The sequence below is a fragment of the Podarcis pityusensis genome (genome assembly GCF_964106645.2).
Source record: "Podarcis pityusensis genome assembly, chromosome: 3".
Lineage (NCBI taxonomy): Eukaryota > Metazoa > Chordata > Lepidosauria > Squamata > Lacertidae > Podarcis > Podarcis pityusensis.
In genome coordinates, this window is record NC_138026.1 from 39,867,683 (window position 1) to 39,895,596 (window position 27,914).

The following is a 27,914-nucleotide window of genomic DNA, read 5'->3' on the forward strand; positions in this document are numbered from 1 at the left end:
TATCTCCCGAATCCCGCTGCTAGCAGAAGCCACAACCTGCTTATCTGGGCGCGCTCGGGCTGCGCTTCAGCAGGGCTGTGTGTGGGCGCGCGCGCGGCTGCGGCTGAAGCCCGGGCTGGGCAATTGCGCTCACCTTTCCCTCGCTAAGCCGCCGGGGCAAGAGAGAGGGGTCGGCTGGCGGTGCGCCTTCGCCGGGCAAGAGGCGAATGTAGGCAGGGAGAGAAGATGGTGCTCCGAGTGTTCGTCGCTTCCCTCTCGGGCTCCGTGACGGTGAGTGGGGGAGAAGGGGAAAGGGAGGGCGAACGAAGGCAGGCGGGAGCCGCTTTGCGCTGCGCTCCTGGGGGACTTCCTTGGGGAAAGCCCCGCGGGCGACTGGCGGCTGGTCCCAAGGGGGACGCTGCGTCCCCTCAGCGCCGAACCAGACGCACCAGAACCGCCGCCCTGCAGGTGAACGGAAGGAGGGAGGGGAATCCCCGAGAAAACCGTCTCATCACCCCAGAGGTGGAGCAGTTCCATTGAATGGAGAGCATTTCGGGTTGCCCTATGGACGCTTCTGCGTCGCTCCCCGCGGAGGGACAGCGCTGTGTTTCACCTCTGGCTGGCCGAGAAGAAGGCGCTGGCTTTGGCTCACCCCGAGCTCTAGCGGCCCCTTTGGCACCCAGCCCGGCAGGACCTCCTGACGTGGTGCCTGGGTTTCTGATAAACGGGGCTTCTTTCCTTCCTACAAAAATAAGGCCAGGGAGACGAATCCTTCCTCCTTCCATCGAATCAAGCAGCTCAAAAACAGCACCAGGGTTGCAAACTTGAATAAAATATTTTGGGGGAGGGCAGGTAAGCCCCGTCCCACGTAATCGATCACATGACCTATACTATTTGAATGGCAATGCTCATCAACTTGTTGGGGGGGGGGCTCAGATATTTTATTTTTGGGGGAGTTGGCAAAGGGACCTCAGCCCTTAGGAGTTCGCTCCTGTGGTCTGAAGCGTTTTTGTCCCCTTTGGTCTCCAGCCCTGGGGGGGCCCCATGTGGTAGTAGTAGTTGTAATATGGCGATCTGGGTTTCTGATTTTGGACTTCTGTTTGTGAAAAGGTCAGGGAGACAGTTGGTTTTAAGTAAAAAGGGGGAAGGATTAAAGCACCTCAAAATCAGCACAGGATGATGAATGCTCTACTTGGGATGCGGAGGGGAGATGCACATAAGCTCGCATGGCTTGGGGGGCTGTTGGATCTGCTCAGATTGCTGCACATCTAGACTGTGGTTCTATTCACACGTATTTGGGCGTAAATTGAAACTTGATGCCACAATGCACTACTGGGTAAACATATAATCATCATGTGCAGTAAGGCAAATTTCATTAAGGCATTGTAATAGAAGACATTAAGAGACAGAAGAGGCAAAAAAAATATTTACGTAACTGAACCAAAATGTGTGTGCTGAAATATAATTTATACTGACACATGCTGAACTGTTGAACAAAAACTTGTTTTCTTTCCCGGTACCATAAAATATAGACTAGTGTAAGTCAAAGACGTATGGTAAATATTAATGTCTGAGTCACTGCGATCCTAACAACTTATCTCCCGCTGTTAGATTTAATGAATAATATTGACACATGATGAACAAATGTGCTGCTTAACTAGTAGTAGATGGCTTTAATTAATATAAAGATTTTTAGGTCACTTAAAAACCTGCCTTTTAACTGGTTAATCAGTTTACATTGAGGTATACTTGTTTTTGCTGGAACTTCAATGGAAGTGTCTTTTGAGTTTGAAATACTGAAGGAAGTGCAGCATGACTTGCAGTGTAATAGGCAAGAGGTGCAGCTTTTAGCTGGAAGGAAAGGCCAAGTTTACTATTCCCACCCCTCATCCATGTTATGGTAACACCCAAGAACGAAGACAGCCTCTTGTAATAGAACAGTGTCACTTGTAACTTACAGATGTCTCAATTTTAAAGTTGTTCCCTGCCATAATTGCCCCACTCCAAATCCTATACATGCGTACTTCATAGAATTGTAGAGTTTAGAAGGCCCTACGAGGGTCATCTAGTCCAACCCCCTGCAATGCAGGGATTTTTTGCTCTCCAAGGGGCTCCCATGACCCTGAGATTAAGAGTCTCATGCTCTACCAGTGTCATTTGCCACTAAGACTTTCTCAGTAAATATGCTTATGAACTACTTAAGCTGAATGAACTACATACTGAGCCAAGCTTTCAGCCCTTGTTCATAGTTCCCTAGCCCATGACCTGTGGGAACCTATTCTGCACACCATCTTAAAATAGTCCTAAATGCTCAAGAAAAGCTTTCAGGTTTCTGTGTTAGCAGCAAAAAAAATTCAAAGTGTCTTGTGGCACCTTAAAGACTAACTGTATAATTCTAACCATGTTTACCTACTAGTAAGACCTAATGAATTCAGTGAGACTTAACATCAGGTAAGAGAATGCAAGGCTGCAATACTAACTCCAGTCAGGAAAATCCAGTCCCTGGTTGGCTGGGCAGCCACAGGGCATGATGGAGCCACCGCTTCATCCACAGCCCCATCACTCATGCTAGCAGAGGTGAAAGGCAGGGTAGGTAAATGGCCTTGCTATCCTGGAGCTGGCACAGCAGTTGGGCTTCAGGGATCCAGCAGATTCCAGGATAGTACAACCACTCTCTGAAATGCCCCATTTTGAAGCTTTCCACGGATTACAAACAGTGAGGATCTTGCCGGCAGTATTTCTGCTAGCCCATTTGGTGTGCATCTATGCCAGTCAAGTGATTCACCCCAGCCCAGTGCAAAAGAGGTTTGGGTTGAAGCTTTAGTGTCTAAGGTGCTGCAGGACTCATTGTTGGACTTAGGCTCTGGACTGCAATACCTTAAGAACCACCTCTCCCCATATGAACTGACCCAGGCCCTGAGACCATCATCTTAAACCTTCCTTCATGTGCCTTCTTCACAGAAGGTCCAGAGGATGGCAATATGAGAACGGGTCTTTTCTGCAGTAGCTCTTCATTTGTGGAATGCTCTCCCCAGGGAAGTTTGTCTGGTGCCTTCATTTAGGTGCCAGGCAAAAGTTTTCCTCTATAGCCTGGCCTTTGGCATTTAACTACATATAGCTTTTTAGAAGTGGGTGGGGTAAGATTTTTTAATGTGTTTCTCTTTCCTTTTAGTTTTAATGTATCTATGTGGGGTTTATTGTTTGCTTGTTTATTTGCTTGTAAGTTGTTTTTGGTTGCCCTGAGCAAGAGAAAGCAACTAACAAATTTAATAAATAAGTAAACTTAGCTTGTATATCTTAGTCTGCATTCTTGCAACAGCACCAGTTTGGTATTAGTTTGATAATTTAAAGGTCCTAGGGCCAAGCAAACTATGTCACATTGAAAAATTAAATAAATTGTCACAGTCATGTAGTAGTACTAAAATCAAATCAATATTTCTTCTGGCTTTGTGTTAGTGGTTCAAATGTCCTATATCTTTGCCTTGGTGTAATTGCTTTTTCATATAACCAGAGACAACTGCGTATCCATTTCATCTTGTAATCCATTTATCTATTAGGACTGGTAATTCAGATTTCTGTAATTCTGCTAATTCTGGTATCTGAAAAGGTAATCTGATTGTAGTTATTGATCCACATATGTTCTTGAGCAGACTTATTGGAGAGCTTCTCTGTGATGGCAATGAATTGTGCTTCAGTAATGCTGGTACTGAACTTTGCATTCTGTACAAACATATACACACTGCATCTGTAGACCGTGCATTTCTGCTGGAAGACTTTTAGCTGTATAATATCTGTGTTCATTTCATTGGCACAATGAAAGTGGAACCTCCTAATACAGCTTAGCATGATGCATATGCAGTGCTCAGTGGCTAAGTACTAATGGCCAATAACAATTATTTATCCACGTCAGGAGCCTGCTGTGTAAACATAGATTCTTTTCGGCACTTGTACAATGTACAGTCATTGAACACTCATAATAGAAGCCTTCCTCCTATTATTACTGTCAGTTATTAGCAGCTAGCTTATATTGTAGTAATGCAACACCAACATATTTCGGTTTTGTCACATTTTTTTTTTTAAAGGGTGCAGATGCTTTCTGTGTATGACAGAGGTAGGGAATCTTTTATAGCCCAGTGGACCAGATTGTTATCTCCTCTACCTCCCACAGGCCAAGTTTGACAGGTGGGTAGAGCTGCCCACCTGTCAACCACTTGATGTCACAATTATGTCAAGTGACCTTTTTTTTTTGCTGTAGGGCTCTTAAGGAAAACTCCTCAAAATATTCTCTCCCTCTGCACTTAGAAAATGGCTTTACAGGTGCCTACAAACACACTGTCAGCCAAACCCTGGCCTTACCATTGGGCATCATAACAAGACAGGTGTGGGCAAGTAGGCATGGCTTGGCTGAACTGGCCTCATGGGCCTATTTAGGCCTGCAGACTGGAGGCCTCCCTGTTATGTATGGCGTAAAAGCTAGGGTACTGTAAGAGATGGGTTGCTTAGCGCACCTTGGAGTACAAGAAGTGCTAACCTTGTTTTTCCAGCAGAACTTGAGATATGCAGGTGGAACTCCCATGATATATTAGCAGTGCAATTCTGCTGGTGAAGAGGTGCTGACAGGGCTGGCAAAAACAGGGTGGAATCATGGGGGAGGATCACGACTTTACCCCCATTGGCTGCCAGCTTTTTACACCAGGAATTTCTTCCCATTGGCTTCAGTGGGAGCGGGAGAAACAAAACAAAATCTTGCCATAGTGGCATGACATAGCATAAGATAAGGTGTTGTTCAACACCCAGTTGCATCACACCACCAATTGTATATGAACCCTGCATAGGGAGATAACACATCAGATAAGAAGGTGCAGTGCATCCCGGGGCCATATATCTCTGGCTCCAAGTCACACATACCTAGAGCTCACAAAGGAATGTCCTGGTTTTTGGGGAGGGGAACTATGGAGAAAGGAGCACATTACCTAACAAGGGGGCTTTTCTGTGCACATTGCTAACGCTTCCCCTACTAGAACCCTGATAGGTACTCTGCCACGAGAGGATCAGCCTCCACTCTGTTCCAACAAAGTGAGTTCCCAGGAGAGAGTACCCCACATGGGTAAACAAGGGAAGAGAGGAAACCACTGTTTTAGTGGATAACTGCTGCACCCATCTACCACTTCCTTTGTCATATGCAAATACTTGGTTCCTCCTCGCAGGCTTTGCTCAAGGGCCAGGCCTTCCACTCCAGCCATTGCCACTGCTGCCCAATTCACCACCACTGATGGTGTTTAATAAAGGCTGTAACAATTCCAGCTGTGTCTCTGTTCCTGTAATGGTCAGCAGATAGGGTCCTACCACCCTTCCCATTGTAATGTACCTCAAGTATTAGCATCCAGGGACAGAGGGTTCTTCCCTTGCTTTCTGAAGATCCTGTGCTTGTTGATGGTCCTTGTACAGGATGGTGAGGGGAGCAACCCCAGAAAGTCATTGCCCTTCTGGCACTCTCCCCTCTTCTTTCCACCTACTCCTGTTACGGTTGTATCTCCAGCTGTTGGACCAGGAGAAGCGGAGGGGTTTAGGCGCATAGCAAGGTGATCCCAAGAGGCACCAGTAATTATAATGTGAATGAGCATGTGTGGCTAGATTGGATGGTGAGGTCTAAGTGAAAGCTGCCATGATGCCCTACAGTCACCATTTGCCAGTCACTTTGGCTATGTCATTGCTGAGGCTCAAGCCTTATTTAATCCCTCCCAACCTCAATTACGGTATATTCTAAGGGGAAGAGCAAGGGTGAACTCACTGTTTCCTGGATGCTCTCCATACACTTCCTTGAGCCCTCTGCATTATGTGTTGGGGGCTAAACTTTTGCAGTAGGGTGCCTGCTGTATTCAAATTGGCTCCTTATGTGTTTTGAAACCCCAACCAAGCCCAGACATGCTTTGGCACTTGCTACTGTTATGTGCCTCTGCTGCTTGTTTGTGTGGCTCTGTCCATTCTTTTGAAACGCATGGGATGCCTTTGCAGAAATTTGTACACAAGGAAGTGCTGTGTGTGTGAGAGAGAGTACTGAAAATTAGCAATCGAATCAATGTTTACTTGTTAGGAAAACCAACAAAAAAATATATTGTAGCATCTCAATTTATTTTAGTATAAGCCTTCATGCATCTGATGAAATACACTCCAGTACGCACACTTATATGCCATAACCAATGTGTCAGCCTTTGAGGTGGGATAAGGAACCCAGGACCCTCCAGATGTTGTTGAAGAACAGTTCCCACCCACCCTGAACATGGGGCAGATGGGATTTGGAGACCCACATAATCTGGATGATTGCAGCAAATTCCATGTGTTTGCTTCAAGGGATCCTTCCACTTACAAAATACCAATGTAGCTACATCTCTGGAACTTGCTACTTGGAAATAGGACCCAATGGATCTTGTATTCACTGAGTGCAAGCCTCACACTCTCAAATAAGTGTGTGTTTAGGATTGCAGCTTAAAATTCTTTTATTATTATTATTATTATTATTATATATTGTAGCTAATCTGTTTCTGTGGCTTTTTGTATTAGAAAATCAATGGAGCAACAAACTTTTAAGATGGGATGGGCATTGATAACGCTGACGAAATGTTGGACTTGATTTTGTCCAGCAGTGGTTCATCTTTTATTGCATCAAATGCAGACCTTTCCTCAAAGCCGGCAACAATGAAAAGCTGTTTCTGCACATGAAATGCATCCCCTCTGAGAACCTCTCTTCCACTTCTTCTCCCTACCCCGCTACCACAGAAAATAGGTTTCTCTTATTTCCAAGTGTGCCTCACTAATCATGTGGTGAGTGATTTCATTTCTGGCAGCACTTATTTGGAAGATGAGGGAAAGGAGGGTAACTGAATCTCCTTCTTGGCAATTTGCGCTGTCAGAAATTGCAGTGCCAAGCATCTATCTGGCTTGGAGAGGTACAACCCACTTCACCACACAAGCTTTTTGGGATCAAGTGTGCTGCTTCTGTAACCCCCCCCCCCCCGTTATTGCCTTTCATTGTTGAAAAACAATATCTGAATTTGATCATTTTCTGTGGGTTTGAAAAAGAAAACATTCAGTGCAATGGCAATGTCAGACAATTGGAATGCTTTGTCTGGCTTCTGATGGTGAGACATGAATGCAGTTGGAGAAGGCATCTTCTGTTGGGATACTGACAGGGAAACACAGTCCATCATGGCCCCCAAGCCGCCTCTGGACGTCCGTCGATCTCCCGTAGGCACGCAGTATCAGCAATTAGCGACATGAGCTCTAGAAATAGCCTGCCACATTCTAGAGCCAATGCACGCTCTATCAGCAGATAATGCACAGCAAAAGTTGCAGGCAGGAGAGCATTATTTACAAGTTTTATTCAGCGTTGATCAGAACAAAGAAAAACATGACTGCCTGCTTCAGTGTCTCTGACACACAGAGAGCGAAAACAAAGACACAACAGAAACATCCTGTGAAACAGGAAATACGCAGGCTGTGTGACTCAGAAAGCCTGCTCCCTTTTAAGGTGGAATGGAAATATCCTAACATCTTCTGCCTAAAAGATGGCCTCATACTCTACTGATCTTGGCATTCTGTTGAAGAGGGTCTCCTACATAAAGCATTTCGGTTCTGCACTGTACAGGAATTGGGCCTTAAGTGTGACACGTACCCTTTGGAACTTCATCCTGTTATATATCAGACAGGCCCCATCTCTATTGCTCTTTTGGCATCTATTGAAGACCTTCCTTTTCCATCAAGCCTCTTAAATAGAAATCTTTATCCTAGTTTGCATCTGCTGTACTGGATTTGAATTTTTTTATTCATATAGAATCATTTTCAAATGCCAAAGTTTTTTGTTTTTTTACCATGAAATCGCTTTAAGGTATTTTATGGAGGGAAACCTCTCAGATCCATGCTTTCTAGACACAGGACAAACAGAAGTGTGGACAAGCCCTTAAATGGAATCAAATAAAGCGTCCCTTCATTTCCATGCTGGTAGAATACACATTTGAAGTTCTAGAATTGTAGGTGCCTGTTCTTTCACCAAATAAAATTAGTTTTGCTGGAGTTATAAGTCCTTGCTCATTACTTCTTTGGAAGTGTGAAGGAAATAAAGCAACCCTTCTTGGGAATGTACGGCTGGAAGTTTTCCATCTTAACTTGTTGACACCTGTCTGGCGACTGCACATTTTTTGTGCCTACTTCTAAACTGCTTAATACAGTATTGACATTTGTTTAGCCGACTCTTGTTATCTATCTGCTGATTCTGCTTTCGGGCTAAGCTGCTGAATAAATTTGCTCCGACGTGCAGAAATGCTAGTCCTGTGTTCCCTACCAGTTGATGAGCTAATTGTCTCTGTTGAAAGGGGGAGTGTAAGCTCTGCTTGTGAACCAGCTGACAAATAACATATTTCAGAGGTTACTGCATTTTGCTTTGTCCATTGGCATTAATGCATTCACCGAGCTGAGCTTTCCCCATTTACATTCAAAATGTGTGTGTGTGTGTGTGTGTGTGTATAGCAATTAGCAAGTGCAAATCTCCCCCCCCCCCCTTTCCTATATTAGAAGTTTGGAATGGTGCACTTCAGTTTTATTCTTTTGGTCACTTTAAAGGCACTGGAACAAAAAGTGCACTCTGTATATTAATTACTTGTATATGAATGTTAATGTGGATTAACTAGGCACTTGCCAGTGTGGAGCAGTGAGAGACAGTGTGGTGTAGTGGTTAAGAGCAGTATGGTGTAGTGGTTAAGAGCGGTAGTCTCGTAATCTGGTGAACCGCGTTCGCGTCTCCGCTCCTCCACTCTTCCACATGCAGCTGCTGGGTGACCTTGGGCCAGTCACACTTCTTTGAAGTCTCTCAGCCCCACTCACCTCACAGAGTGTTTGCTGTGGGGGAGCAAGGGAAAGGAGAATGTTAGCCGGTTTGAGACTCCTTAGGGTAGTGATAAAGCGGGATATCAAATCCAAACTCTTCTTCTTCTTCTTCTTCTTCCAGCTGACCTGCAAGTATTTGGCTTGCTAGTTTGACACAGGATATGTAGTCTAGTGTCTCATGGTCCCATTGACTTTCATGCCTCCTTGATACCTTCTGCCAAAGTTGACCAGTCATCAGAGCTGTTGTGCCTCTCTGTTCCCATCCTGCCAAGAACATAGTCCTGCACAAGAGTTTCCCCTAGCCCATCTTTCCCACTAATCCACCAGATGAGTGGGGTATAAATAAAATAATAATAATAATAATAATAATAATAATAATTATTTCTCGTCTCTTTAGACTCATTTGTCCTGAGGCCCTTTCCTGCCACTGCATATAAACAGCAGATTATTTTCCTCATCTCCCTGCTATATGTTCTCTATATTTCATCCCCATGGCCTATGTCTTCCCTTTATTTCAGCTACGCTTCCTCTAGGGTATCTCTCAGTCTTCCATGCATCCTGGATTGAGAGTACAGTATACGCCATCAAATTTGAAACAACAAAACACACTCCTTTCATGGGGTGTATACACACTACCCACACTAGCAGGAAAATGTAGCTTTTTTCACTTCCCTGTGTCTACAGGTAGTGGAGTAGACTTGCATAGCCACCTTTATTAAAATACGATGATGTATACACAGCATATGCTTGTAGTTTCTGAAGCAACCCTGAACTCCCTTACGTTCCTATCCTAATCCTCTCTTTTACTTGGTCAGCATTGCTGGTTCTTGACTACATCTCTCCTCCTGGTGCTGAGATTGACAATCTGTTCCTGGTAGATAGATGTATATAATATGTGTAACACGATGCACAGTGAAAAACACATGTCATTGTTGTAAATGCAGTAGTGTATCTCCTGTGAGGTTTTGCTTCCTAGCCAAAGTTTCCTTCGCAGAAGTTGTACTTCTTCACAACAGTCTGTCAATGAACTTTTCCCCTTCCAGCAATTAGAACATTTTGCAAACAACCCAGGCAAAGATTGTAGTTGATAGTTAAAATGATATTAAAAGTGGCTATTATGTGTCACTGTCTCAATAACTCCACAATTCTACAGTTCTATGATTTTATGAAGTAGTGTGGTAACCCACTATTTTAGGAAATACTGGACTACAGGATAACACTTATTAAATATAATTGTGCTAACAAGTGAAAAAAGGGATTGTATGAGTATGTGTATTATTATTGTGTATGCATTTAATTATATATAATTAACTGCATACATGTAATACAATATAATCTCCCCCCCCCACTTGTTAACATAATTACATTTAATAAGAGTTGTCTTCTAGTCAAGCAAATCCATGGTCTGTAGACCTTTTTTTTTTTGCTAAGATTACATGTTTGAGCATAGAAAAATGTAATTTTCACAAAACAGAATGTTAGGTTAAAGGAATTAATGTTGAGTATACTCAACATTCTGGATGTCATCTGGTGAACCTGCATTTTTTGAAATTGAGGAATTTCTGCTGTATTTTTGAGGAGGACTAATGCGCCTGTTATCTTGCAAGCAAAACACAAACTCATACCAGTGATTCTAGATGTGAACAATATAATGTATATGTATAACATTACAATAACTCCTAGGCTGCATTGTTATGCTCATGGAACTAAATGCAATTTACATCTGAGTAAGCAAATACTGGTATATGTTGCCATTTATTGTAGCGCACTATATTGTGCTTCTATCTTTGCCATTTTTCAGACTGGAGATACGAGTGAAAAACACTCACCAGATTGTGCTCTATGGATTACTTGCTGTGAACAACCCATCTGTAAATCTCCATTTTCTGTCTTCTGAACAGTCATTAACAATGTATGTGCATACAGACATGTCCTTCATGAATTGCCATTACTAAATACATTTCCCACTTACAACAGCCAGCAACAGCAACAGCAAAGATGTAAAAGGCGCATAACAGGCATTAAGAGAGCCTCAATGCTATATTTTTTTTAAGAGGCAAAAGGATTGCACCGTGTTATAAGGACTAGACAGATCTTTGCAAAAATTAACCTCCCACTGCTGGGGTTTTTTTTATGTTTAAAAACTGGAGAGCATATTGCATGATAACATTCTCTCATCTCCCCACGCCCCAAATGTGTGGCACATTAGAAGTTAATTGAACATCTGCCTGAAGAAGCCAGCAGCTCTCCTGTGATGTACATAATGATGCGGTTGCCATGGCAAATAGCCACCGAATCACTGATTTTCGCCTTTCTCAGGCCCCCAGCGGGGCTTCTTAACAGAGTATTGCTCAGATGATCCCAGCATATGTCTTAGCTGAGTCAATGGCCTGCTGGAGAAACGGTTTTTATTGACTGTTGCCTAATTTCGCTCCATAACATCAACCCTTTCCCTTGAATTCAAGTTTAATTATTTGTAAGGAAACAAGAGACCCTGCCCTTTTCTGTTGAGGTGTCAACAGAGGCAAATTGGTAGCTTCATGTAACCCTAGAAAGCTAGAAAGCGATGACAAGGCCACTTAACCCACCCTGCGCTTTAAGAGTAATCCAGAATAAAATTGCTTTGGAGTGAATTTTGTGCAACCTATTGCGTCCAGGAATTCTATAGGTTCACAGAATAGTAAGATATTCAGGCATAGCCCATTGGAAACATTCTTCAGTTTCCAGTGAGGGGCTTCAATGCAAATATGAAAATTGGACATCTTCAAAAAAAAATATCTAATTTCAATCAGTTTAGCAATGAAGAAAGCTCTTATATATCAAACACATTGTTGGCATCCATCTCTCTCAAGAGACAATGGAGTGTGCATCTGGGGGTGAAGTCAAATGGCTGCTTTAGCAGCACGCAAGGTTGCATGGGGTGCAAGGTCCCGGGCTGCCCAGATAACAAGACCCACTCTTAGCCTTTCTGCTGTGGTCCAAAGGAAGGCACCAGCTTGGCTGCTGGAGTTGCCGGAAGGAGGCGTACAAGGTGCCATCCAATCATCTTAGCGATTCAACTCTGGATTTGTTTAGTGTTTACCCCTTTGCCTTTTCTCAGGGAGATACTCTTTTTTATCATAACAGTTGTAATCCTCTCAAGTCAGTTTAGAGGTGGCAGGCTTGGGGATTTCTGTCTTTCTCCTCATCACAACCCTGCAAGGAAGGCCAAACTGAGAGGCAGAGGCTGAAGATCACGCATCATGAATCCATATTCAGATAGCAAAGATGCCTTGTGTTGCTTCCTTCAGTTCGGCAGTGACGGAAGCTGTACTCTTCTCTTTTATCAAAGCATATTAAGGCCCAGGCAAGATGCTGGTTGCGTTATCTGGCATTTAGACAGGATAAGGTGAACAGCTTACTATGCTCTAGTGATTTATTCCCTGAGGGAACCAACAGAAACAAAAAATTAGAAAGCAGGCACAGCCAGTTAATAAGACACCCATGGCTGCGTCAACCACGTCTGCCTGCCTTATGTAATGAGGTTGCAGACAGAGAGTCCCGAGTGCTGACAGTATACTGAACTAAATACCAAATACCATTCGTTCATATATTGAGTCTGAGTGTGGCTCCATCTTGTCTGCCTCTCTTCACCCCTAGCTACATCAAGTGGAAGTGTATGGTGATCTACTCATTGTTCAGGTAGGTTAGCTAAGCTGGCGCTAATGGGCGCTGTAGTCCAAAGTATTTTCAAGGCATGATGAAGGTGTCTTCAAGGCACCAGGCTGATGGGTTAGTCCTGTTCAGTGCCTTCAGTGCTTCCCTTGTTGTCACATGGCTTAGGTCAGCTCCTTTGAATTTGGATGTATCAGGGAGACTTTTCTGCTTGTATCTAAACCTGCCCATTGATTCAGAGAATAAAAAACCTGTGGGGGAAAATAGAATTTAAAATTGGCCATAGGAATGAAAAGCTGCATCCTTGGATTCAATAGTTGCACTTAAGAGACCTGCATCGACAAGAACATTTTTTGTCTCCCAGTTCTACCATCATGGGGTTGTGATTGGGGGGGGGGGGATGCAGGAAATCCATCACACTTAAAAGCCCTGTTGCTAGAAATCAATTGTACTGCATGTCTTCAAAGTAACTTTATCCCACTAACTTGGTTTGCATAGTGTCTTAGCAAACAATTAAGTTGCATCCTGATTTTCTTTTGTTCCCCCTGCCCCCCCCCTTCCCAGATAAAGAAGAGGCAGCAAGACATTGTACGATTTCTGGAAGCCAACAAGATCAACTTTGAAGAGGTGGATATCACCATGTCGGAGGAGCAAAGGCGATGGATGTATAAAAACATTCCTCAAGACAAACAGCCTGCACAAGGCAACCCGCTCCCACCCCAGATTTTCAATGATGATCAGTACTGTGGAGTAAGTAACTTTTGAAGCTTCTATCTTTCTCACCTGTGTTAGCTTTGGCCATCCTCATCTTTGTGAACTGCATAAGCACCACTGGTTTTTCCTGACAACTCAAAAATCGAGAGAACGACCATAGTGGTACTTTGTTGTTGTTCCCATCCTGCATTGGTAGATAGCATGGCAATGAGGAATACCCTATGCAGAATGGTCAGGGTTAATGCTCAACTTTTGATCTGTTTTTTGGTATTTCCTACACTAACAATTTTGTATTTGGATCCTAAATGCTTGATCGTCTTTGTCTTGGAGCCACGCGCATGCTGCTTTGGGAAATTTCTAGGGCAGATTATTGACTCATTCCATTATTCAGTATCATCATTAAAAAGTCATTAAAAAGAATATTAAAATTGTTATTTCTAGTACCAGGGTTGTTTTTCTTCTGTATCCAAAAGGTTTGGGTTACTTTCTAGCCTATTGCTTATTGTAGGCAAAGGCAAACTCGGCCTTCCAGATGTTTTGGGACTACAACTCCCATGATCCCTAGCTAACAGGACCAGTGGTCAGGGATGATGGGAATTGTAGTCCCAAAACATCTGGAGGGCCGAGTTCGCCTATGCCTGGCTTATTGGCGACATGCTAGTTTTAATTCCTAAGCAAGTTCTTTTTGAAGGCTTTTTCATACAAAATTTGTCAGTGAAATTCTACTCAGTATTGATCCAGAGCAGATTCCAGTGTATAGTTAGCAGAGTAAAAACTTCCAGAACCCTCTTGAATAAAATAGAATAGGAAAGATCTCTACACATCAGATCAATACTTTCTGCACTAAGAAATGCCAACTGACAAAATTGTGGTCCTGAAGTGGTTTCATTCTGCAAATGTTTTAACACTTACCTTGTAAGATCACACACATGTAACCTCTTTGCTGATAATGACTTCATTATCCCGCTCACAAGGACTTGGCAGTAACTGGGCTATGGGATGTGTATTTGAACAGAAGACTCATCTGACCCTGCAGTTCATCCTTAGATGAAAGGATTGTGGACTCAAGGAGATCCAGCACTCAAATGCAAAAAAGTGCACAAATCACTCATTATGACTCTCACTCTCTCTCTCTCTCTCTCTCTCTCTCTGTGTGTGTGTGTGTTTTGGGGTGCGGTTGGGGAAGGACAGGATTATTGAAAAGATCTTAAGGCCTAACCTTCAAAGCACGACCAAAACCATTCATGTGTGTGTGTGTGTGTTAGCTGGGTTCGTTGTTGTTGTTATTGGGGGTTGGAGCTAATCTTACTAGTGTTTGTGCAGTAATTGCTGTGTCCCCATTGGATTATGATTGATCAGCAGAGTTGACCCCAGGCTTGTGGGGCATGCCTAAACACCCACCATCCTTGGACTGAGCCAACATCTGGAAATACCCTTGCACTATTATTTAATGCCAACATAATGGGACGATTCTGTTAATATATCTGAGTTCCCAGCATCTGCTTTAATCTCGTTCTAGTTGCTTGATTGTGCTGTCTTTGCAATTAAGTGTAATGAGCACCTGAGCTCTGAAAATTGATAATTGAAAACGGGAGCTTCAGTCTTGTGATGGTGGGGTCATGAGTGATCTAAATCTGATTTACAAAGTATTATTGGTGGTTCTGACCATCCTTGGAAAGCAGCCAAGCTCTGCCCTTTCTTGTTTTATATTCAGTGCAGTCTGTGCTTGACAAGCTGTTATCCATTTCTGCAACTATGGGAGCTTTCTTTGCCTTTCTGTATGTTTTCAGATGCTGTGGAGAAGGGTGAAGCAAACCTCTTTGCATATTTTCTCATGGTTGAGCAAGGACCCTGAAGATGGGTTTTTGCTGAAGATTTTTTCTGCAGATATAAGAGTAAAAAAGAACACCCTGTGTTCATCATTTTGCCTCTTCATTTCTCCCTGTGCATCATCATCAGTATCAATTTTGATTTATCACCTGCTTTTCATCCTAGGGCGCCAGGGAGGGTCACAACAATTTAAAATACAACATTAAAAACAAATTACATAATTACAGTGTGTGCGTGATTAAAAGAGAGAGACATAAAATCATGCTCTGATGCATGCTTTGAACACTGAGCTCAAAGGTGATAGTTTTACCTTTTAAAGCTTGTCACTGTTCTATGTATTTATGCAGTTCCTGCACACACACAAAATCTGCAAGGCATGATTGATAAATCCTTTCAAAGTGGCTTAATGATCTGTCTCTTCTGGTAATTTAGTTCATGCAAGGAGATGCAAAACTATACTTCATTTATCAGGGATGCTTCCTGGGTGACATTTTAAAGACAGCAGGTGTACTCTCAAGTCACCCGCAAATGTGTGTAAATGTGATGTGAAAATGAAAACACTCAGCACAATAAGCTGGGTTTCTCTATTAGGTGAGGACCAGAATTCTGCTCTTGAAACTGCCAAGGAAGGAACTGTTGCTTCAGTAGGGATGCTGTTATACCTGAATGCTCATTCATGGATGTTCCTGTGGTAGTTCTTGCATATGGACCTATGGCCTGCCAGATACTGCTGGGCTGCAATACAACTCCCATCATCCTTGGCCATGCTGGGTGCAGCTGATGGGAGCTGGAGTCTAGTAACACCTGGAGGACCACAGGTTCCCCCACCACTTATGGTAGGTAAGTCAGTAGGTCCAACTCTCAAATTGCAAAGGGGGGACAGAGAAGATGGGCAAGGGAACTGAGGCTGAAAGCAGTTTGCCTAAGGCAAACCAGTGAGTTCATGGCAGAAGTAAGATTGAAAGCCAGAGAGTTTCTGATTTTTGTAGCTCAGTCTCTCATCCACTTTGCCATATCAGGACAGCTAAATGCTTCCTCAGCTAAATCCTGGGATTTGATGGAATCTCCCCTTTGTGCAATCATTTTAATTAAAAGGAAGCCTTCTTGTTTTGATGCTGTGCAGTGATAACAGGATCTAAGTACAACTTTTCCATCCTGATATTTTGGGATCTTGGCTTCCACATATCAATTTCAGACAAACTTTGTGTATAGCTCAAAACGAAGCTGGACAACACCTGCATGGGTCTGCCTAAAGGTGTTTGGCCCATTCGTTATGCGTTGGTGGGATCCCTGTGTGCTGGGGCTTGTAGAATTTGGGTCCATCAAAGACAGTTATCTTACTTGCCAAACCCCACCATCCTACTTATTGGAGTTGTAGGCAGGTAGGGTTGAGAACAGAATGAGGACAGTTCTTAGGACATGAATCTCTTCATAGAATCATAGAGTCGGAAAGAACCACCCCATGCAATGCAGGAATCTTTTGCCCAACATGGGGCAAATCCTTGACACTGGAATAGTCTCATTCTCATCCCCCCTATTTACATAAAAAACAAATCAGGATTTTGCATATTCCCAACAAATACTTACAAAAACCTTTGAGAGTTTTTGTGAATACTCAAAAAGAATGCTTGCAAAACACTCGAGTTTCTTCCCAAGGCCGTTGGTGTCAGTTTTTAGAATCAAAACCATTGGGGCATCATTAATTAAAAAGCAAACAAGCACCCTTGCCTGTTGGGGATCCCTTCATCACATTATTTTGTGTGTAATGTGATGCTTGCTTGGATAGAATAAAGAGAAATCAACCTTCTTTACAAAATGGTTTCCTTTCATGTAAGAGATAGTGGTGGTGTGTGCATGTTGGATACTTGTTAAGACCAGCTTTTGTGTAGGAATATCTTATTGGAGGTATTAGAAGTTCACTTAACATTCACTTGAAGGAGGGGCCCTGTTGAGGATATGTTACCCCCGCTGCAACCCCCCACCCAGCCCCTGGCAACAGTGCTGATGGAATGAAGTGGTTGGAATCTTCCAACAGCAGCATCAAAAATATTTTTCAGTCCATGAGCCATATGCCTTCATGGGCCACCTTCCAGGAGCATGCTAGTGGTGGCCAGAGCAGTGGATGTTGCAATGCCATGAACAAGTCAGAGGTTTCTACACAAACATGCGTATCTCCATCCTCCAGCCAAATAAGTGAGGTAAATTATCACAGTCGAAGGACACATTCCAGCCAAAGAAGAAACACTTGCAGGGAGGGCCTGGAGCAAGTTCATTGAGGTGCTTGACCTACCATGAGTTCTAAGGTTCCACTGCAGCGTTCTGCTGTTGATCCTGTTAACTAGTCACTTGCCTGAAGATTTTCAACAGTTAAGTGAATGCGCTTGATTACTGTAGATCCTATAAATTGACAGTACAATCCCCAAAGAATATGAATATATTAAACTATGTGAGGCCTTTTTCTTCAGGGAAGTTTACAGCAGAATATCTTGCTTTCCTTTTAGATGTGTGGAACACAAATTGCTTCTTGTTGGCTGGACTCCAGTGAATTTTGCCTCTGTTGCCTTTTGGAATTCAGATGCCAGCCTGAGCCAAAGCTCATCAAACTTAGCCAGAGTTTCCTACCATATTACCCCCTGTTCATATGCTGTGTCTTGCAAGTAGAGTGGCACAGCTGTTTGGTCATTATGTGTGCAGGTTGCATTTCCTTGGCAAATTGTATAATGCTACTGCAGTGAATACTTCTTGAGCTCCCGGGGAGAAGCTAAACACATTCTCAAACTAATTTGCATGCTTTTAATGTAATTAGCAAAATAACTTGCATGCCCTTTCCATTTGTGCTGCAGGTGGTACATCTCATTTGGTGGGCATATTTCACTTAATCTCATTTCCTTCAGGAGATGGTCTGAGAGCACATGATACAGCCACTTTGCAGAAGCTAAGCAGGGCTGGGTCTGGTCAGTGCCTGAATGGGAGACTTAGAAACCTCTTGTACAGCACCTTGAGTTCCATGATGGAAGAAAGGTGGGATAGAAATGTGTGCAAATACATTACCAGTTCCATGTGCAAAATGCTTAAGTCAGTGCTAGGAAAAAGTACCTGGAAAAACTATTCGAATTTGGCAGACATAATGAACTTAACTGGCTTCCATTTTTCCAAACAGTTTAATACTTTCTCTTGCTTTAATATACCGTATATCTACAAATGTGATATTTTTACTTCTTTATGTAAAATCCAAATAGAAAAAGTGTGGATTCTAACAAGGCATGCACAAAAGTGTTGACTGAGATCTGTTGAGAGGGTTGATTGGTAATCCTAAACATGCTACTTAACATTTATAAGAGCTTTGGATACATTATGCCCTTAATTCTTACAACAATCTTGTAAAGCAGATCAATGTTATTCCTTTATTGCAGAGAAGAGGCTGAAAGTAGGTTAATTTAAGGGCAAGCTTCATATGCAGAAGGCTCCCTTGCAATATGGTGCAAGAGTAGAGAAAATTTGTGGGACAGAATTAACCCTTTTCCTACCAGATGGTTCTTGCCAGGTCATTTTTAAACACTGTGTGCATGTATACAGCTGCATTCCAAAAGTAGAAGCAAGGTGGGAAATGACCTCTGGGACATTTGTAGGTGAGAAGAGTTGGGTGCAGGATTTTCAGACTTTTCTCTAGCATGTACCTCTTTTCTCCACCACCCCACATTCATGTTATTTCAGCAAAAAAACAAAAACAAAAAAAAAACAAATTTTAAACATATACCAGTAGCTCCATCCTAAAGCAAGGTTGTGGCCGAAGCAAGGTCTGAACAGGGGTTTCTTAAGTAAATGCAGGTTGCACCACCGTTAAAGTGTCCCAGATTTTGGAACAGCTTCTCCAGAGTTGTATGCTCAGTCCTCTTACTGCCCAATTTTAGACATGTCGTGAGCTGGTCTTAGGTACAAATAGGGTTTCCTGAAAAAGGAGGATTGATGAGTAGCTGCAGGATGGAATTTTTAGCCCAAGTAGTTTTCACATGATCAGTAGTGAATGACGTGTCTTTTGTTTCTTTAAGCTTTTAACAACAAAGCCCCTATTCAGACCATAAGGCTCTTAGCAGAATGCTAAAGCAATAGGTTGCAAACAAAACTGAAGGGTGACGTTTAAACACACACAGAGGTTTGTCAAAATATCAACTCCCAAAAGCAGTGCAGAGAGAGCTTTCATTTGTAATCCCACAGAATCTAATTGCTCCTTAAAGCCAGGAATCTGGCCTTTATTGTCATTGAGACAGTGATATTAATCCTTTAAGAAGTCAAGGGGTTTGCTAGCTGGCTCTGAATAAATTTATTGATATTTCTGTAAGAAAAAAAATTAATCAGCTATCCCTTGCCCATTTTTTTGGGGGGGGGGGCAAGATATGAGGTAAACCTGCTATTGATTTATTGAACTTTTGTTTAGAAACCTGCCTTAGGAACAGGTGGCTCTTAGCTATACATTTTGGTGCCGCCTCAAGTTATGTTGCAGTCTTGTACAAACTTGCCGGCCTGGGAGTAATCCCCATTTAACTCAGTGGGGCCTACTTTTGAGTAGGCGTGCATAGGACTGAACCGTCAGGTTGTTTGCTTTCTTCTTATTATTTTTTAAAAAACTATTTAACATTTAGGCAATTTAACCAGAAATTGCAGCCTCTACTCCTTTTTTCACGTGAAACTTGAAACTAAGCCAATAGCTGAGAAAGCTGCAGAACCTGTTTCTGGGAAGTAGGCCTGAACTGTGTGTAGGCTGTTTGGTGAAATGCCAGAGCTGTTTGCTTCTTACAATGAACATATGTAGTTATATTACTGTGAATTATTAATCATTATCTCCGCTTCCACTCAGGGCAGTATGCTCGATGAACCAATGATCTTATTAAGTTCATCTGATAAACAGCTCTTTATGCTCCTTTGAATTGCTTTGATGGTGCCTGGATTTAACTAAATTTATTCTCTCTGCCTCCCTCCCTCTCTCTCCTTTTTCCATATCAATTACAAAGCAGGAGCAAGAACACACATTCTGAAATGATGGGTAAACTGGAATTATCCTTCCATTACTATAATAAAGTTACTCCTTTATATATCAGTAAGCATGATTATACTGCATCTCTGATACAATATCAGTGGGATGAAGTTCTAAAAATAACTTACCTTTCCCCCCCCCCCCTTCTCTCTAGGATTATGACTCATTTTTTGAAGCCAAGGAAAGCAACACCGTCTTTACGTTTCTTGGGTTGAAACCTAATTTGGCATCAAAGGTGAATATTTCATGATATGAGGCTTAATGAGATTCAACTTGTAGTTTTCAATGTATATTTTCTTTCTGGAATAGATGGCGTGTTCTTTGATTTGAAAAATGAATAAAGGGGTATGGGATATTTTTGGCAACATCTTAGCTTGAACCTAAAATAAGCACAATTGGTTATTTTTTCATAATTTATAAACACTTAAAGTCACAATGTACTCAGTTAAATCCAAGTAGCGCAATTGATTTTTTAATTCAGCTATTTTTAAATTTCTTTTCAAGTTTAGGGTTTGATACTAATAAAATATCAAAGAAATTGGTCCTCATTGCAACACGTGTATCTCCTACTGTGTTGCAAACTTACTGGATTTCCTGGGAATATTGCCAAACCAGGTCACAGTTTGCTTTGTGTGTGACCTGGAGTCATAGCTGGTTCCTTTGGCGTCCTCTTAGTGAGCAGATAAAGCTTAGAGCCTATTCCTATGAGGCACCTTTCCGTTGCTCTCTTAACTTGTTTGGCCCTATTGACCATCAGTCCTCCATGCTATCTTTTTAAAAAATTGGGATTGGCATAGGGGCAATTGAGGCTCAGCTACACAAACTATGATATGTAAGCCCTATTCATGCATTTCCTCCTCTACCCACTGTTAATCACATGGAAGAGGAAACAGAGAGGATGACTGCAATTGCCCTGCTCCTTCTATCCCATTCCCGGTCATTCTCCATTAAATGGTGGGTGACCCTCTACACCACTGCTGGGGAGCCTGTGGCCGTGTACTACAATCCCCTTCATCCTGTTCCTTGGCCATGCATGCTGGGGTTGATGGGAGTTGTAGTTTAGAGACATCTGGAGGGCCAAAGCACGAGCCTGTTTTTCTCATGTAGGCTTCCCATGTGCTTTTGAAGGGTTCTAAAATGCACAGGGAGTCTGCATGAGCAGAGCAGGTGTTTCTCATTTTCTGTTTTCAACTCTTGCTGATAAAGTTTTCGTTTAACATGCTTATTTGTCATGGTCATTGCTGCATTTTTTAAAAAAATGTATATTTCGATGCTTTATTATTTTAATGTTATGTGTGGTTCGTCACTTTTGAGTAATTTTTGTAAGGTAAAATAAGTGTTTGACAGAAATAACTATATAATTGTTGGTTCTTTTTTTAAAAAAAACAACAACAACAGGAGTCGGAGCCTTAGAACAAGTTCCTTGAGGATTCAGCAAGCACATTGTCTGGGTGAATGAAATTCTTGATGTCCAGCACACAACAGCTTCCGTAGTGGATCACTGTGATGCACACCAATATGCACCATTAATATTTTGTTTGACACTGAAAAGATGAAATAAGACAGTGGCTGCAAAAATGGGGTATATGGTGATGGTAAAATGGTAATGACGGGTGGGGGGTGTCCTTCCTTTTTCCCTTTTCTTTTTGCAAACATATTTGTGGTGGATGCTGGGTACCATTGACCCTAACAGTATCTGATGCCACATTTGAGACATTACTTCCATTCTGAAAGTGACAGGTGGGTGTGTTGAATCTGATTGTACAGTGAGCATTGTCAGAGTTTCAGATGTTTACTGCATTCTGAGCTGAGAGTTAATGGCAGGTGTAACCTGCTGTTCTTGAACACAGTTAAATGCTAAAGTCAGCAGCGTTGAGCTGCAAAGACACCACTCCAACAGAATATGTGCTAATTGTGCTATTTGTGCTGAAATGTGCTTATTGTGGTAGATGTGGCCTGGTATTACCTTTCTACTTGGAGGGGGCAGCGAATCAAATCTCACATCTCCCCTGGTTGGTATTCAGCAGCCAGTTCTTAAAACAACAGCCATCTTGCATGTACTTCATAGATTGCTCTGAGTTGCAACTTGATGGAAAAGAATTAGCTGGCAAGTATATTCTAAAATGAGAAGCTGACAAAATGGACCTTACCTCTTGATGAGAACACCAGGCATGTCTGCCATTTTGAGCTACATTACATGCATTTGCCAAAAAAATGTTTTGTATGAATTATAGATTTCCCCCCTACCTTACAAGCATTGATATTACTTAAAAACCCTATTGCTGTCAGTGAGATTAATTGTAGAACAAAGGTTAAAATCTGTAGTGTGCCATGTAATACAGTATAATCAGAGCCTGCAAAAGCATACAAGCCAGAACCTTAAGTAGATTAATAGTTCTATTGCCTTAAAAGTGGAAGGGTATTGGGGGGAGGGTTTCCTAAAGAAAGAAGCATTATATTTTTGCCTGTAAAATGTATCACTTTACATAATAGTGCTGGGTTGGACTAATGTGTTTAGCATCTTCCAGTTCAGAGTCCCAAATAGCTATACTTGGCAGTACGGATCGCCAATTCTGTGAATCTGTGTGGCATCTAAATGAAAAGTGTGGGACCAAACAATAGCAGCACAATCCTATGCATGTCTACTCAGAAGTGAGTTAAATAGGTGCATAGCATTGCAGCCTAGCTGGGTTTTAAAAGACCACTTATCAATTGAATATTTATTGTTTGAAGCGCAAGCACCCCCTGGAAAATATAGATGCTCTGATTTAAAGCTGGCATGAGGTGCACATAAGCCTGTCCCAGATCCAAGACAAAGTTCACAGTCAAGAGAAAGTTAATAATCTTACCAGTGGAAGAAGCTGGTTGTCTCTTGCTTGACTCTCGTTCATTTTAGTGGGCATTTGAGCATGACGAAAGCCCTCTTCAGGCATTCATATTAAGCGTAAACATGTGACGGAGGGCTGCAACGATGAACCCACCCTGCCCAGTCACTGTTACCATTTGGAGAGTAAATGTATGAAACAGGGAGCTTCCTGTTAGTTCCATGTGCCACAGCCTTGACTTTCTAGCTTTCTGAAATGTGTAAAAAGCTCCCAAAAGTACAGGAGAGTCCCTGCTCCACCTGTTTCTCACTCTCCAACACACAGGGAGCTATGAGAACAGGATCAGAGCTAGTGCACTCATCCCTGCAGTCTGCCTCACCTGTTTACACAGGATACGAAGACCTGAATACGGCTTTACTAGCTTTGGACTGGGGCTAAAGGACTTCACATATTTGTTGTGGGAGCGAATATGTCACTTATCCCCCCATTTGCTAGGGCTTCCTTTTTAATTTTGATCAGGGCATGTTCCTTGTGTGCATTTTGGATCCTCTGTATCAGGGCAATAGAATAGTTCAGGTGTTGGTCCTAAAAGTACTAAAGGAAAAGAGGAAGGTGCTATGGAATCTTTAATGATAAAATCACAGATGATTATAAAGCAGGCATAGGCAAACTCGGCCCTCCAGCTGTTTTGGGATTACAACTCCCATCATCCCTAGCTAACGGGACCAGTGGTCAGGGATGATGGGAGTTGTAGTCCCAAAACAGCTGGAGGGCCGAGTTTGGGGATGCTTGTTATAAAGTATTGTATATGAGCCCTATTTTGTTACTCATAGCTCAGGGAAGTTTTGAAAGCAGTTTTGTTGTTGGGGGCAGAACAAGTCTGCTCTTCTGGGATGTGTGGGGATGGCAGCTTAAAAGTCCACTGTGCTCTATCCATTCCACCAGGAGCATGCAAGTTCTTGAGCAGCTCTTTGGAGTCTAGTTAATTTTAATTATAATGGCGTTTGCAATAAGCAGAAGGCACATCATTTAAGATGCCTTAATGGGTTTTATGTGGGGTATGTGGGTGGGGGGAGTGTATTCTTAGAATGCAAGAATAGTTCAAAAGGTGCCCTGTTTTCATGCCTTTATCAGCTCTATAAATTCACTGGTGAATGCTATTTGATTTTTAATTCAGAGTTTGGCTTTCATTTTTATATTAAAATTTTGTAAGGTGCTTGAGTTCTTTCTGTTTTATTTTCATTATATTGCAGCCTTCTGGTTTTCTTTTATGTAAAAGAACATTAGAATGCATTCCTTTCAGTTGGTGGTTAAAACCCCCACTAAACTCTCATTTATTTTTATCTCTTTCTTGTCCTGCCTGTTCTGTTGTTTCCCAGCCCCTCCTAGGATGTACTCTTATCAGGAAAATTAATATGGAAAATTAATCTATCTCCATGGGAAATATTCCAATAGTTTGAGACTAGCTTTGATCTGCGTAAAAATATACCCCCCTCATGTGATCACCTGATATTATTTATTGTGATAAAAGGTATTTTTTTCCATGCGCAGTCACATCTGACAAAAAAAAAATAGTTGTGTTCATAAAGTGGGCCACATCCTTTAAAAAGCATAAATCAGTGCAGCTCTGTTGGAGCAGAGTTTATCGTCACTTAAAAGCATGCCAGACTCAAGAGTCATCACCATGTTTCATAAAGTTGGGATACACTATGATTTGGAAGAAAAGGAATTGACCGAATTATCAAATTCTGGACCAGCCAGTTTTGCTGCAAGGATTAGCTTTGCCTAAGGCAGGGGTGGCTAGTCCATGACCCTATGGAATTAGCCCCAGCCACTATGGCCAGGGGTCAAGGATGCTGGAAATTGTCTTCCCAACAGCAAAGCCACAGGTTCCTTATCTCTGGCATCAAATCTTAAGCAGATGTCCCCTTCCAATTTCTATATGGGATTAGCACTTGATGGAGGGAAAATGGGTCTCACTAATTCAGGTGTTCAACTCTACTTTTGAGCATAAAAGCTTGCTGCATCAGGTCAGTGTCTTACCTAGTCCAGCACCCTCTTCTCATAAGGGCCAATTGGATGCCTGTGGGAAGCCCCAACAGCAGGACCTTAGCTTTCAGCATGTGAGAAGAAGGCAGGAGAAGGACAAGTGTGCTGACTCTGTCTTTGTCCCCATCCCACCCTGGTCCCCAGGGGTAAACAGAGAACCTTTCTCTTGTGCAATGTGGGACCCTGCTCATGGTGGTGAAGCCCTAAACATGTAAGCGATCATTGGAAGAGGGCGTGTGTTGGATTAGGATATGTGACAGCTTCCCCGGTGTACCTTTTCTCTCATTGGGGAAGTGGAATGTCACTGTTTGCAGATCACACCCTTAGTTACTATTCAAAGCACTTGTGACATGTAAAGCGCTGCCTCAATTTACACTGGGAGAAGGGAGTTGTCCGTTTCTCTCCCTTCTCTGTTGCAGTTCTCAAAATCCTTTTGCAATCCATAAAAACCGTCAAAAAGCTAAAGCAGACCTGAGGGACTCTAAAACCTAGGCGTGGCTGTATGCCAAAGCAGTGAGAAGACCCATGTTACAAGTTGACCTTGGCTGCAACTAGTAGCTCAAGATGTTCTGCCCCTCCTCTTTCAATCCATCACCTTCTTTATCCATTTTCATTCTTTGCATGGGTCCCTCCCCCAATGTTCTTTTTCTGGAGGATATGGGGATGATTGACAGGACTCCATGATATTTGCCTCCATGTTGCAAAAGTGGCTACACACATTCCGAGAAGTATTAATTTTGACCAGGCCAGCTGTCGGCACAAATGACAAAGAAATTAATGTTTATTTCCAGTGTTTACATTTGGATTTCATCTCTCAATGCAAGCTGCCTTTTGCCCCTGAGTGCAGGTACCAGAGGACAAGCTAGATGCTGGCGTGTATGACTTCCTTTTTCCTGTTACTGTTTCTGTGTGTGTTTTAAAGTGAAAACTGACAATTTGGAAACACAGCCGCTGCTACATGTATGTTTTTTGTGTTCAGGTATCTGCTTGGAAGCAAAGTGAGAAGCCATCCTTGTATGGAGTTACAGTTCTCCTTAGTTTCTTAAAAGCTCTGTTGACACATGCATGCACATTATTCCATGAGTGCAGCACTCGGTGGTGACTTGCGTCTGTGAAAGAGCCGTTGTGTCACAAGCAGATCATTGATCTCACCCAACATCACTTCAAACACAATGTTGGGAGGTTTTTTCCCATGTAAGCACATTATATATTCAGCTGCAAGTAACCAAATGTTGAGTAACCAAGGTAATGTACATGAACAAGTCCTGCACAAATGGCTCCCATCCTTTCTCCTCTACGTTGTCTATGTCACTTTTTGCCAATGTTAGTCTTGTGCTTTTCTGATAAACCGTGTGTTGTAGAGGACCACCTATACACGCTCATGTAGCATTGTGGCACATCTGTTCAGCTATTTTACTGGCTGCTAGTTCAAGGCAGCAAACCAGATGTTTGGGAAAGGTCCTTTGGTTCGGCAAGTACAGTGCCGCAAGCCAGCCTAATGTTAAACCATAGTGCCATAGTTTCAGCAGACACTGTAGCATGCATTTGCCCCATTATGCGCTCCGTTGGCTGTGTGCACGACTTGGAGGGCCATTGCAAGTGCGTTCTTGAGGCATGTATGGCTCATAGAGCTCAGATCTACCGAACACATCAATTCTTAAAAACAACAAGGACACCTTAGGACATCTCACGGGAGCCTCCAAGGTGCCTAGCATGGTGCCTAATTGACAGTTGCTTGTCTTGGGGAAGATCAGTGAGTGCAGCACCTCCTGTCCTGGTGCTGAACAGACAAGTCTGCACCTGCCAGATTTTGACTTCCTGCTCAGCTATTTGGCATATTGAACTCACTTAGAGCAAGAACTGGCAAACCTAGATCCGGCTCCTGTGTCTTCAATACCAGGCAGCAGGAAAAGATTCACTAACGGCCCTTGGAGTGATTGGAAGAAGCTGAGTGTGTGACATCTCCCTGCTACACATTTCATACCAGGAATGGAAGCTTCTTTAAGGCAGGATATAGCAGCCCATCCAAGTATCCATTTCTCCCTGGCCTCTGTTTCCCCAAAGCCTGTTTCTTTTGTGCATTAAGGTATGGCACTGAATAATGTCAGACAAAGATTCCCATCTCTTCTGTTGTATAATATGACAGATGGAATTCTGTGTAATGTGTCTCAGGTGTACTGTGTTTAAAAATAAAAATAACTTTTATATTTAATGCTTAAATTGTCATATTAAACCTACATATGAAGAAGAGTATGGCTTCTGTGTGTTTGTCACATTCTGTTGGCATCTCTCATCTGTCCCTTAAAAGGCTGTGTCGTCTCTAAATGTGACCTCACAGAAACGGTTGTGGCCTCTCCTGTGTGTTTTGTAGACATTGTAATTTGGTATCTCGTGCTAACAGAAAATACTTATTAGGAGCAAGTGCCATTAAACGGAGGGGTTTGCTTTTGAGTAAACATGAGTAGGATTGTGTTGTTCGGCTGCAAACCCATAGCCACTTGTCAGAAATTGGCCCCATTGAAATCAGTGGGAGCTGCTTCTGAGTAGACTTGTCTAGGATTGCAGGAGTATATTTATTTAAGAGTACATCACTTTCTAAAACAAGCCCCAGGAAGAAGAGTGTTTTAAACTGGCAAAAGCTTTCTTAGGAGAGCAGAGAAAAAGTAGCACCCAGTTGATTTCATGAGTTTGCAAAAAGGTATCTTGTGTGTGAAATTATTTTCGCAAAGCAGTCTAAAATAAGCTGCTATTGATAAACAATTTTTAAAAAAGATCCTTGGTGTTATTTTCAGATTTCCAGCTGGTGTCTTTGATTTATTCTGTGAAGCAAAACCAATGTTTGTGAGGAGTGAATCTCTCCTCTTTTTTTTTAGCTTTCCAAATGTGAAATATTTCCCCTTTCCCTTTTATTTATGTCTACATTTATTCAAAGTATAATATTCTTCCTTTTA

The 27,914-nt window shown here is 42.4% G+C and overlaps 1 protein-coding gene and 1 long non-coding RNA gene across 2 annotated transcripts in view; one reads left to right on the plus strand and one right to left on the minus strand.

The window, feature by feature from the left end:
* Positions 1–27,216, plus strand: SH3BGRL2 (SH3 domain binding glutamate rich protein like 2). The gene is made up of 4 exons (XM_080998884.1): positions 1–270; positions 13,078–13,263; positions 20,244–20,324; positions 21,488–27,216. Exons 1-4 carry the CDS (start codon positions 226–228, stop codon positions 21,500–21,502), a joined length of 327 nt encoding a protein of 108 aa, XP_080855010.1. The 5' UTR covers positions 1–225; the 3' UTR covers positions 21,503–27,216.
* The window catches only part of LOC308473406, a 54,155-nt gene continuing 38,138 nt past the window's right edge, over positions 11,898–27,914 (minus strand). The window contains exon 2 of the long non-coding RNA XR_013984072.1: positions 11,898–12,764. This is a non-coding gene — a long non-coding RNA (uncharacterized lncRNA). The remainder of the gene's footprint in view (positions 12,765–27,914) is intronic.